Source organism: Poecile atricapillus, chromosome 2, assembly GCF_030490865.1.
Source record: "Poecile atricapillus isolate bPoeAtr1 chromosome 2, bPoeAtr1.hap1, whole genome shotgun sequence".
NCBI lineage: Eukaryota > Metazoa > Chordata > Aves > Passeriformes > Paridae > Poecile > Poecile atricapillus.
This window is the reverse complement of record NC_081250.1, coordinates 97,728,812-97,741,478: the sequence shown is the minus strand read 5'-3', so window position 1 is coordinate 97,741,478 and position 12,667 is coordinate 97,728,812. Positions and strand designations below refer to the sequence as shown.

General features: G+C 33.6%; 1 protein-coding gene across 1 annotated transcript in view; it reads right to left on the bottom strand.

The window, feature by feature from the left end:
- RTTN (rotatin) overlaps window positions 1-12,667 on the bottom strand; it is a 79,613-nt gene that overhangs the window by 15,385 nt on the left and 51,561 nt on the right. The window contains exons 35-41 of the mRNA XM_058833580.1: window positions 9,048-9,156; window positions 8,132-8,330; window positions 7,049-7,139; window positions 5,906-6,059; window positions 5,615-5,752; window positions 4,564-4,775; window positions 689-794 (exon numbers count right to left, since the gene is read on the bottom strand). Coding sequence (XP_058689563.1) covers window positions 689-794; window positions 4,564-4,775; window positions 5,615-5,752; window positions 5,906-6,059; window positions 7,049-7,139; window positions 8,132-8,330; window positions 9,048-9,156 — 1,009 coding nt within the window. The remainder of the gene's footprint in view (window positions 1-688; window positions 795-4,563; window positions 4,776-5,614; window positions 5,753-5,905; window positions 6,060-7,048; window positions 7,140-8,131; window positions 8,331-9,047; window positions 9,157-12,667) is intronic.

Genomic DNA, 12,667 nt, shown 5'->3' with positions numbered 1-12,667 from the left:
TAAGGATCAGACACTGAGCAGACCTATCTAAACTATGTGCTTCAATGTAGTGTAGGTTTACAAAGTGGAAAAAACAGAGATGTAAATTACAGGAAAGCATCCAAGACAAAATGCACTTGGACAGATCAAAAGGTGTAAAACACACGATACATAAGAAATGCAAATTCACCACTCTGCCCTGTGTTCTAGAGGGCATAAAAAGCCTTTGATTAGTAGTTTACTACTGTGAAGGACAGAAAGTCCTACTTAAACTGTAAAATGGTACCAAAGAAACAGAGTCAGGGAAGAACAAAGCTGAGAAAGTCTCCTCTTGTCCAGGTACAGCCAGAACTGAAACACAGGGCATACTCTCACCTACAAAAGTATGAAGATATTGCCACTGCAAAATCTCCAGTTTCTAATGGATTAATATGCCATTACTGGTAAAAAGCTAACAGGTCTCCTCTTACTCCAACACAGAGCTGTGACTTCACCACAGGTTTAAACTGGCTACAACATAATATTTCATTTGCAGCTGAAAACTTTAATTATTAATAAGATTTCTTAGTGAAAATCTGAAAAAAAACCCTGCCACTGAAACCTAGGTCTTCTGCTTTGAAAAAAAAAAGTTAATATTTAGAGGTAATACACAAAACACCTGCAAGCATTTGATTTGTAAATAATTTAACATATATTTTGAAATGCTCACCTTCCAAAGCACATTTCTGGGCATTTTTACTGACAGCTAACAGAGACAGCAGTGCATTTGTAGCAACTTCTTTCAGCACATCCTTTGAAGACTTTCTTTCACAGACCTACAAAAATGCAATTTCATTAATGAAATGGAAAAGTGACCATATTAACAGTAGTATTCATATTCATAAATAGGTTGTCAGAGTCTATGTTTTCATTTGGGTGACTTATCACTGCATTCCTATATAGAGTTCTCCCTCTCTACATTCATGTTTATAGACAGTCTGCATTGAAATGTTTCAGGTTTTTTTGGAACTTTTTTTTTTTTTTTAATTAAATCTTTCTTATTTTGCTCTAAAGCCCACTTCTCTTATTCTTTTCTCAACATTCTACTTTTCTAAGGCCTAGATTCCAAATCCTGGCATTCCATACTTTTCCTAATATTAAGGAATAGGGTTGGTATTGCTGACATCTCATTGACATGCCTTTAGTGCAATCTCACTTCCCTTCTACACAATGATGATGAGATTAAATACAGTGAAATTCTTTTAAAAAAATCACTGATAATTATTTTAGATACTCTTAACAGTGAAAAATGGTGGCTTGTCTTAGTTTTGTGAGGCCTTTGTGAGCATCACCACATTTCTAATAACCCAAGTATAATCTGTGTGTTTTCAAAGGAATATTTATTTAGAGTCATATAACAAGACAGTGCAAAGACAAGGAGCAGTCTGTGCTTCATATATTATCCACTAGAGAAGTTTGTCTATCTAGCAATTTTCCCTAAAACATCATGCCACTTCTGACATCCAAGATAACAGAAAACAGCATCCATTACAATCAGAAAAATACAGGAAAATAAGAACAGTTACCAGATCATAGTAAAAAGAGAAACAAATTTTGAAGTTAACCAAAAATCCAACACCTTAAGAAAATCTTAATACTTTAGACAGAAATCTCATGAGTACCTATCCATGGGAGCTCATAGATTTTAATTCTACATACACCATGTATTTATGAACTAACAATTTTTTCAAATTTTCATATGCAATAAAATGTCAATGCATGCCCTAAAGTGATAATTTATTGAAGTGTTCACTGTAACCAGGGGTGAGGAGGTCAAAGAATAAATAGTAAGTTAATAACTAGAAAAATCCCAACACCTCATTGATAAGGACAACTGACACTAAATCAAAGCATCGAAGCATGGACTGGGTTCTATGTTTATAACCAACAAAAAAGAACTTTACATTTAGACTACAACTGTTTTTATTAGATCTGGTGTGAAATCTCAAATCTAACAGCAACACAAGAATCTTCAAAGTAAATTAACTGTTTTTCTGTTCTGACAGGTGATGGTTTCTTTTAAAATTTAAAAATTTAGATGTTTAAGTACTTAAAAGCTCAAACTAATTGACACAAGCCAGGAAAAAAAAAAAGTTGAGTTCCAGCAATCCTGCATAGCCTAAGATGTAGGTTTTGTGACTTATCCACTCAAAAGCTTTTTCCCTATTAAATTGATAGATGTGTTTACTTTTTCTTAATATTCATTAATATTTTAGCAATAAAAAACATGTTTTCCTATCAACCTCTTGGGTATTTTCCTATAAGTATTATGTGGCAGACTAGAACTGATCCAACAATTAAGGTGAGTTGTCTTATACCTGTATCTTTTTCAAAAGTTTTAATTTTACCTTATTATTTTCTAAATTTTATCTTGAACACTAACAAAATTACATTCTTTGTTGAAGCATGCTCTTTTATGCATTTTTTTCTTACTCTGCCATCAAGAACTGCAGCCCATAATAAAAAAAGAAAATTTATGTCAAGCACAGGGAGCAAAAGTAATTAAGAATTAATTAATGATTAACTACTAGTTGAATGGAAAAAATAACTCTAGAAATTTATAGTGCCTTGTGCCAACAGATTCTATAGTTTTAAACGATTATAAAAGTATTAAAGTGAGAATGGAGACTTAATTCTTTTTTGAAATTATGCTGCATTGTAAATTTAAGATGTCCCATAAATCCACAGGAGATCTGGCTATGTTAGTCTTCACCTACTGTTAGTTGAAGGGGAGTTCACAGTCTTTCTGAAATATTGTAAGCTTTGTATCTATAACAAAAGTTAGGGCCAAAATTTGAGAGTTTATGTATAGATTATGATTTCCTTCTTAATTTTATTTCTAATCTTAAGCATATGTACACAAGGATTAACGTTTACATACACAAAACATGCAATGCCTTTCAAAGTCAGCATGTGCACTTACTAGATTTCTTATATGTGATAATGAATTCCAATTTGAGACCTGGTCTACTAATATTCACACCTGCACACTGGGTATTAAATTAGCATTTGCCACTGCATATATCAGGTATTATGTAGATTTTATGTATTTAGGATGATTAATGGAGATGACTGCTTGTTTGAAAAGTCTCCCATCCTTTCCTATGTTAGCCAATTATTTGCTTGACTGCTTCTCTTTAAGAGTGCCTCTCCTGAAGAAAGTCCTAAATCTTTTGGGTTGTTTTTTCATTTTTAATGGTGGTTTTGTTTAGGTGTGTTTTATTTATAGGTTATTTTCCATCCCATGGACTCATTCCACTGTCCTCTCAATGACCACTGTAAGGTGGTGTAAATAAACACACATATTTTGACCTAAAAAAACTGAAGCTCTTTCTTTCCTAATTCTGTTATCATTCTGGGGAGATCATAGCAGCCCAGTAAGGACCCAGAGAGCACAGGCTATCTTTTGAACTCTTTTATGAACAAAATGCAGTGTCTGTCTACATCTCTGAACAGTTAAAAAGCATGTTAAAAGCTGGTGTCTCTTACAATACTATAACTAGGTCTAATGTCCTTTCATTGACCTGGCTGCAGTTCATTCTTCATAGTATCAACTTTTTCTGCTCTCACCATCAGAATTGTCCCTTTTTGCTGGCACAGACTGATAAGCAGTTACACTTGTATGAAAACAGAGGAATGTTACAACATGTCTTTATCAGACAGACTCTCATGCAACCATACTTTTTGTGTCAGAGCCAAGGAGTTTCATTTCAGGCACATATGCAAGCATTAATACAAAAACCTAACAGGATATTAGCAAACCATGGGATTTTAACAAAGTACCCCTATTTTGCTTGAGTCCCTGAAAATCACGTCTTTACACGAAAATGCTGTACTCTGAGTTATCTGAAATTAGTTGCCAAAGACAGAGAATTCTGGTTTCAGTGGTCTGTAGAGTGACCAAGAAAGATCCTATTGGGAAGCTTTTCCTCCCTGGAGGACAGCAGGTTCTCAGCGGACAAAATACCACATCCCAATAGATATGATAGAGCCACAGTGATGCACAGAGCAGCAAAGGAATACAATTGTTTGTGACAGATACCAGGACAAGTCTTGGTAGCAGTAAGGTTATTTATTCTACAAGAATTCAGCAACCATACAAAGAGAGGAGATGAATATTAAGAGAGCATTCTTTTGGTCACACCATCCAGTATATGACCAATAAATGTCAACATTATATGCTTTACATAGCAAAATAGTATCTTAGGATACTTATTAAAAAAATTGATACAAGACAATGACTTCAGAACAATAGAAATCATAAGTTACATTTTATATAAGATGCATCATTCAGAAAAAACACTACACTTCTGATCATAGATCACTATGATTGTTACAGTGACAAACTGCACATAAATTAAAGAAGGAAAAGAAGTATATAGAAAAAAATCTAAGTTGTGAGGGAAAACAAATAAGACACAAATTTCACATATAATTTCACTTACTACTACCAACCTGTAAATAAGGGAAGGATTAAATATAAAGAAAGCAAAATAATCAAAAATGCAAAAATATCTTCCAATCACATTGTGGAATTTTAAATACCTGAATAATTAATGCAGTAAGTTGAGTTACTGGTGCCTGGCATTCTTCAGTGTGATCCAGAAGAAAGCTAATAGTTGGATTCTGACATACACTCTGTTTATCCTGGAGCTGTTTTCTTCCTTCCTCATTCAAAAGGACAGAAAGGAACTGTAAACTAGCCATATATAAAGCAGGATATGTGGTAGACAGATGAATACAATCGGAAATAGTATCTAGAAGGTTAAACAAAAAAATTTTTCACATTTCATTACGAATAAAGCTCAAGTATACTTTAGAACACAAAGACTTATCAAAGAAAGCATATGAGTCTGGAAGCAGTTATACTGTGCACTGCCCAGGGAATTCTACAAATTTTATATATCTTATAAGTCTTTAAAAAAATCTAAGAAAGAAAAGTCTGAGTTTTATAAGGGTTGACTGAATTAATTGCTCTACATTCATTGACTATATAACAAAAAAGCAATCTCCACTTCACTCAAGTCACTCATTTGTCCAGTAATTTTTTGAACTCTCCTCATTTTATCAATTTTATCATTTAACATTATAAAGCCAACAGTACCCATTAGCTGCTTTATTTGCAATTAGATATGGATTCACTAGATCTCTTAACATGCGCAAGCTTGTCTGGTCTATGTTCATACTCCAGTATTGAAGCACATCACAGAATCTTGCCTAACTATGCAAGTAACTAATGTAAGAATAATTAAAATACAATAAATAAACTCCTGTATAATAACCTTGGATTTCTATGTCTCCCATTTCCCCTCAAAACTTTGCTTTTCTTTTCTGCAAGATATTTAAGAAGAAAGAAGGGAAACAAAATGAAGTGCTAATGGATCATTTCACAAACGCCACATTTGGTTAAGGTTTACAACTAAAATCACTCATCCACACATGTGAAGAAAACAAAACAAGTCAGTCAAGCTCTGGACACATTAGTTTTCATTGTGGATATCTCATTAGTAATTACTTAACAGCATCTAAAGAGGAATGACACTTTTCTATTTGTTTATTAGTTGCTAGGAGAAAAACATCCAGGAATAGTCTTTACCAATTATTGATGTACAGTGATTTGCAAGGGCTGCTGTCACAGATGGAAAAGATATCTGGCCTCTTTTCCACAGTAATGTAGCTAGAAGGCTGAAAGAGTCTACCCATGTTTCATGAAGTGCAGATGTTAACTCGGTATCTGCAAAGATAACACAGAAAAAAATCAAACTGTTTACAAATTTGCACAAACCTGGAAAGCTGAGACTGACCACACCTGTCCATTTACGTCAAGATGGTACCTAAATGAAGACCTGCCTCTGTCTGGTTGTAAAGGAAACAAGTACTTCATTACCTAAGCCATCTTTGGGACGTATGGTGAGAATCCTGAAGGTACTCCCCAAAAGAGGTTTCAAGAGTTCATCTTGACTTACAAGATCAGAGTCAACCAATAAACATGATTTTAGAAGCCTGGACACAGATGACAAGTACTGAAGTAGTAACAAGACCTGTAAAATATTTGTAGAAAGATATGAAATAAAGCCATATATTTACACCTTTCACATTATTTTAAATTGAATCACATTATGTCAACTGATTCATAACATTTTCAATGAATATACACCACTTAAAATAAGTAATAGGACATGAACTTAAAATGTTTCCCTTAATTTTTACTGTAGAAGATGAAACATCATGCCTAGTCTGGCAACAGGTGTGCAATTTTCTAGTACCAAAGCAAATTTCCTTGTGAGAAGATCATGACTCTTGCTGCATGTAGAGCAGCATACTCATTGGAAGGTCACAAAGGGAAACATAAAAATGGTCATTAATACTGAAGAATACATGTGTCTTCCTAAAAACAGAAGCTAATAAATTTTATTTATTCTCATAAGTTTTCTGCAGAAAAAAAATTCTTTAATTAGAGAAGTAATTTTATTCAAAGTAAATCTGAATGCAGAGCAGCAGAACCTATGAAATAGCTCTGTGTCATGAAACATCATGTTCTATATATTGTATATACAGAGTTAAATTTGATAAAAAGGTAGTTCTATCAGCAGTAACCCGAAATGTTTTGCATAGATCAAAATTAGTTGAGAACTATGTAAGTGTCGGCAGGATCAGAGACAAAGCAAAGCAGCCAGGTTTGTTCCAGACAATAAATATCCAATGTGCCAGTAGCTATATCTGGCTCATACTTCAGTAACATACAAAAAATTCTATTACATAACTTCTTCAATGGCTAAATTTAACTTATACTTTTAAAAGACAATTCATTTTGAGTTTGGTCATTCTAATTATAGTCCTAACACAGAAATTAATTCTGCTATGTTGAATAAAATGGTTTATTTTCACTTCAGCTTTTTCAAAGGCATAAAGATTCACACAAATATAGCCTATAGCAGTGTGTCTGGACTATATGAATGAATATAAATTATGCTAACATAATTAAATTCATTGCTTAAAAAAATTAGGAAGTAACAAATGCTTCTCTAACCTGAGCTTTTATATGTTCTATATGACACCGATGACCCAACGGAGCTTTCAGTTCCAAGATCCATCTTTCAACCAGATTAGCACTTACAAGACTAAAACAAAACATATTGGTTATAAATATAGTTAAATAATTAAACATTCTATTAACTTAACATTCCATAGAAGAGAATAATATAAGTAAACAGAGTAAAAATAAAGTAAGATGCACTTACTGCTAAACCCCGCTATTTTAAGAAAGTCTAGTGCAAAGGCAACTATAGTAGAAGTATGTTGTTTCAAAATAGCTAGACTAATATAAATTCCAATAGCTGTTACTGCACTGGCAAAAATCAATTTTTTCTATTTGATTTCTTATTTTCTTTCCTCTGGAAGAATAAACAGTTCTGCAATAATATAAGCAGTATTCACATCAGGGTTTCTGGGGTCTTATGTTTGTTTGTCTGTGTTTCCATTAATTGCACTATGAAGAACCACTACTAATGCTCTTGAAAACTTTTACCAAAAAACGAACTAATTTTTCATGCTGCACTTCAGGACTTCCAAACATTTTTATAGACAAAATAATTGGCTACAATGCAAATGGAAACATGGCATACTATCTGAAGACTTCTTCAAAGTGGTTCCTCCTTTTAAAAGGAAGTAAACCACTAAGATCAATCATCCAAATTTGGCAAGTTTTATTTACTCTCTTCTAGCGTGAGAATCCTTGGCTCATCTTCAAAATATTTCATACAGCTCACAGAAGAAAACCATAAAATGAGCTGAAACGATCTGCAGTTCCAAGTACCTGATAAAACCCTAAAACATCATGAGAGGAACATAGTAGTCCTGTGTAAGACATATACCACAAATGGAATCACCAATATGATTACCTATTTTGTGAGAAAAAAAAATAAATTCTGATTCTTTTCCTCAATTGATTGTATTTTTTTATATAAAAAAAAAAATTTGAACACTTCAGGAGCAAGAAATGATCAATATGTTTAACAGTTTTAGTAAGAAACATGGGTAGATCTCATTCAAAGATTTTTCAAACATCTATTGCTACACCTTGTTTGTAGTTCAACAGTTATCGATCTCATACCTGCTGAGAGTTGTTAGCAAATGTGTTTGTTGAAGAGCAATTCCAGTATCTTTTGGCATGACAACCAGCAGATTTTGCAGAAGGCTGCAAACAGCTGACAAAAGGGCAGGTGTGACTACAGCACGCTGTTTAGACAGAGCAGCAGACATGGGAGAATCATGTTGACTTGGAGATTCTGTAATGGTTGTATCACTTTGACCTAGAGTGTGTTAAATAAAAACAAAAGTCCAAAACAACCAAGAGATTAAATTACAGCAGATACATAAATGAAGTTTATTTGTATTTCAAATTTCATAAAACAATCAAGCCCTCTCTATGTTTAAACTGTATATTCGGGAATGAATGGGAAGAAAAAAAAAATTAAATCAGATACAGGAAATAGTACGAAAATAAAATGCTCCTTCTACCAGGCATTCAATAAAGATAAGTAGCAAATTTGGAAAGTTACAGATTCCCGGTATTTTCTTTAAAAGAAAAATATTTTTATTTGTACACAGCTCACTCTACATACATGATTATAAATATATTTTTAATATTTACTAGTCTTTATCTTTCTACATATAAAGAGAATTTTACATACATCTACATCTATACATCTATGTGTATGTGTGTGCATACACACTCCTGTGGGCATGTATGTATATGACAGCTCTACCATGACGGATATGTTGAAAGCACGAGTAGATGCCAAGAAGAGAACTCAAGTCTTGAGTTACATTTCAAGCAGTACCATTTTCACTTGCTTCTGTCAAATTAAAGGAAGTGTTTAATGTTTGTCCTCTAAAACAAGCACTAAAAGCATCAACTGCTCCAGCAACATGCAAGCTGTACGGTGTACAGCATGGACAAAGACTGACATATGGGCGGGTGGATACACTGTATTTAGCATCAGGTACAAGTCTCAAGCTTGACTTACCTTGTGCTGTAAGCCGATCAGCCACAGTTTCCGGAATAAAACTGGCTGAACTTGGAACTGTTGCCTGAAGCTCAGTAACACTCCCCAGTGATGGTGATGCAGACAGAATCTAGAAAGCCATAAAAAAGAAACTAGTTGATTGCAGCTTTTACAGACTAGTCTTTTGTTTATATTCTGCTTAGGAAGGGGGAACAACCCATCACAACCAACAAAATCAAATACAATGTAAATATTACTGTTCAAAATAAATTTGATTAAATTTTGTCCACTATGTGTGCATATATATGATAAAAAACCCAATAATTGAAACTATTAAAAGATGGGCAATATGAACAGTCTGAAACATTTCAGTTTAAAACTGATCAATGCCCATGTTACTGGAAATTCCTTCTCTTCATCCTTCTTTTTCATCCATATAATTGACTCAACCTACATTTGGATAAAGATAGAAAGACATTACTGAAGCATTTAAACTCAAATTTTTCATGGACTATTTGCTCTACTGAGAACATGAGCACTTGTCCCTTTGTACCAGAACACACTCAGATAAAAATATCACAAGTGAATTTGTCATCAGTCAAAGTTGACGTCCCTGAGTCTTTTGAACTCTGGGTACTTCTCTGAACCTTAATCCTGTGATCCTTAAATGTATTCATTTCATAGTGAAGATATGAGATGTTTAAATGACAGTAGATAACTTTACTGACATAATATCATGCTCCTCCACAATTTTGCATTATTTGCATGATGAATTTTGTGTGTTTTTAAAATTTTCTAATACTCTTGCTATTGTTTAAAAACCACAAGCCTGAGATCAGAAGACTCAGAATCCAGCTAAATGTTGTGCTTTTGTGACATAAAAAGACCTGTAACCTGTTTCAGAGCACAGGACTATCTAAGTATCTACCATGTCAAGTCACTCTTTCACTTCTGTTTTTTATTTTCTAGATAGAAAATTCACATCAGACAATTTTCCTCAAGAGTGTCACTATACAAAGCAAAGAATATATGTTGGAGAATCCAACTAAATCCCAGCAGAATTACAACTTGAAGAAGGGTGTTATTAGAATTTTCCTCACAGTGAGCTTTCTAAGGAAGACTGAAATATCTCAAAGGTTTGGGGTTTTTTTAAAGCTCTATTAAAATAACAGTTGGAATGTATTTTTACCCAAGAAAATGTTAAAAGTGACTTAACAGACAAAAAGAGTCTGAAGGGAAGGAAATCACAGATCACTTTGTTCCTAGCTATTGTATCCTTGCAAGTTCCACCTTGTAACTTCCTTTTCTCCTGCATTTTCCTCTGGTCTCCCACTATGGTTCACCCTGCAATCATGAGTCTTTCTTCTTAAGCCTGCTCAGTTGTTCCTCAAGAAAAGTCAGAGGATTATAACACAGAAAACAAATTACAGTAAGATCTGGGGGTGTGTCCAAAACACAGGATTCATATAGAGCTTGGATCATATAAACACTAGGACAACGCTTGGCTAAATTATTTTCTTATTAGCAAATTGCAGTACCAATCTGTACTGAGTGATTGAAATTCAAATTCTATTTTGATTGCACAACTAAATAGCGTACTTGCCAATTAAAATAAGTTACTTGAAGTTCTATGCTTGCTAATTTAAATAATTACTAAAATTCATTAATTCTATTACACAAATCTATCTTGATACATGGCAAATTCTGCATTTATTTGGCTCTATACTTCAATTCCAAGCATTATAATAGGTGAGAAAAACCATAACGCTTTTTCTTAAATAGTACAAATCCAAAAGGTAACTTCTAACAGTCCATATGGTTCTTCTAAAACAAGTAAAACCCCAAAAGTACTTTAACTATACTAAGAGTCATCTTACAGATATTATTATAAATTATACAACCTTTCACATATACAACCATTCACAGTATCAGCTACCTCATAAAACTGTTCTTTATCTTCTACAACTCTAAATACTCTGGGCAAGAAAATAAAAACAACTTCTCACTTATGTTAAAAAAATAAATTAAAAAAAAACCCAGCAAAATCTTTAACTGGTTAGAAAAATGTCATCTTCCTGCACTGATGGAACTTTTATTGATAATTGCTTCACAGTGGGAAATAGGTTAAGTCCCAAAATTTTCTGCTGTCATAACAGAGAACATACAGTAACACAATGAAGTTGTTTCCACACCATTGTGCCCTCCATGAAAAAACAAAAAAAAAAAAACCCCACTTTTATAAATCACCTTTGATAAGGATCAACTGGAAGTCTGGGACACAGTATCTAGCAAAGGATATTTACTACTGCCACCATATTGTTCCTGGGAGCAATGAAGCATTGTGTTGCTTAACAGTGAAACTTTGGAAGGGGGTGTAAAAGGGGAAAAGGTTCTGTGTGTGTGGAGAGGGAGATGACAACTGCAGATTAGAACTAATTCAAAAGAATACAAAAATTGTCGGAGTGGAAACAAGGGAGAAATGTGAGGGTTTTGCCATTTATCTACTAGATAGGAATAAAAGGTCTTTTCTTAACCTCTAGTACAAAAATCCCTCTGGCATTGCTTTAATAGGCTTGCAGTGATTAATTCTATTCAGTTCCCTTTTCAAAGGTTTAAATCACTTAACTGCATAGCACTCTGGTAACCACGGTTCCAGAAAATAAAGCACACATTTTTATAAGAAATAGCAAGAAGATTTCATAGGAAAGAATGGCCATGACTGAAAGCTGTCTGGGAGATGCCTGTAGATCTTTAACTCACATAATTTTTAGCCCAAGTTTTAAAATAAATGTTCATTTTGCTAAGATGTCCTGGACACAGAATAGCCCTAGCATATTTATGCAGTGTAAAGCAAGTCGGTATCTCCATGAAGACTGGCAATTGCTTATCATATGTACTAAGCACAAACCAAACATATTGGTTAAAACAAGAGTAAGGATCTGTCTTCTCTAATGAGAACCTAAGTTAACGTTTAAGCTATTTATTCTATAAAAGACCAAGATTATTAATCATCTCAGAACTGGCCTTTTTGCATTATCCACATTCCAGTTCACAGAAAAATAAAGATAAATTTGACAAAAATCTGTAATCCACTGGGACCTTAAAGACACAAAATACAGTGCATGAGTTAACACAGTACAGAAAATCCAGTTCTGCTGTCTTCTCCTATTACACTGAATCATTGATTTCATACCCACATGACTATCCCTTATTCTATAAAATGAGTAAAATTTTACTTATGGTCTTGGCAAAATTTCTGACTCTCTTTTTCTTGTCTCAATTTTTCTTTCTGCAAATTTGGGGAAAATAATTGGGGATGGAGGAAAGAAGATGAAGCCAAAAAGTAATTTAGTTGCAACTTTCAATTATGGTCATATAACTCTAAGTGAAATCAGCTCATGATAGCACACAGCTCAAGTACTGGTTACATGACATCTGGAAGCAGAGAAAAGTAATAGATTGTTAGGAATAGGAATCAATATGGACATACCTAGATTTTTTTTTTTTTTTTTAAATGTTATTAAAACATCAGAGAAGAGTTCTCAATAGAAACAATTCTACTTGGTTTGATTGCTCGGTCTTAAGTATTTGTGGGGGTTTTCATCAAATCTGTGCCACGCACCTAAAGCACATCTCTCCCT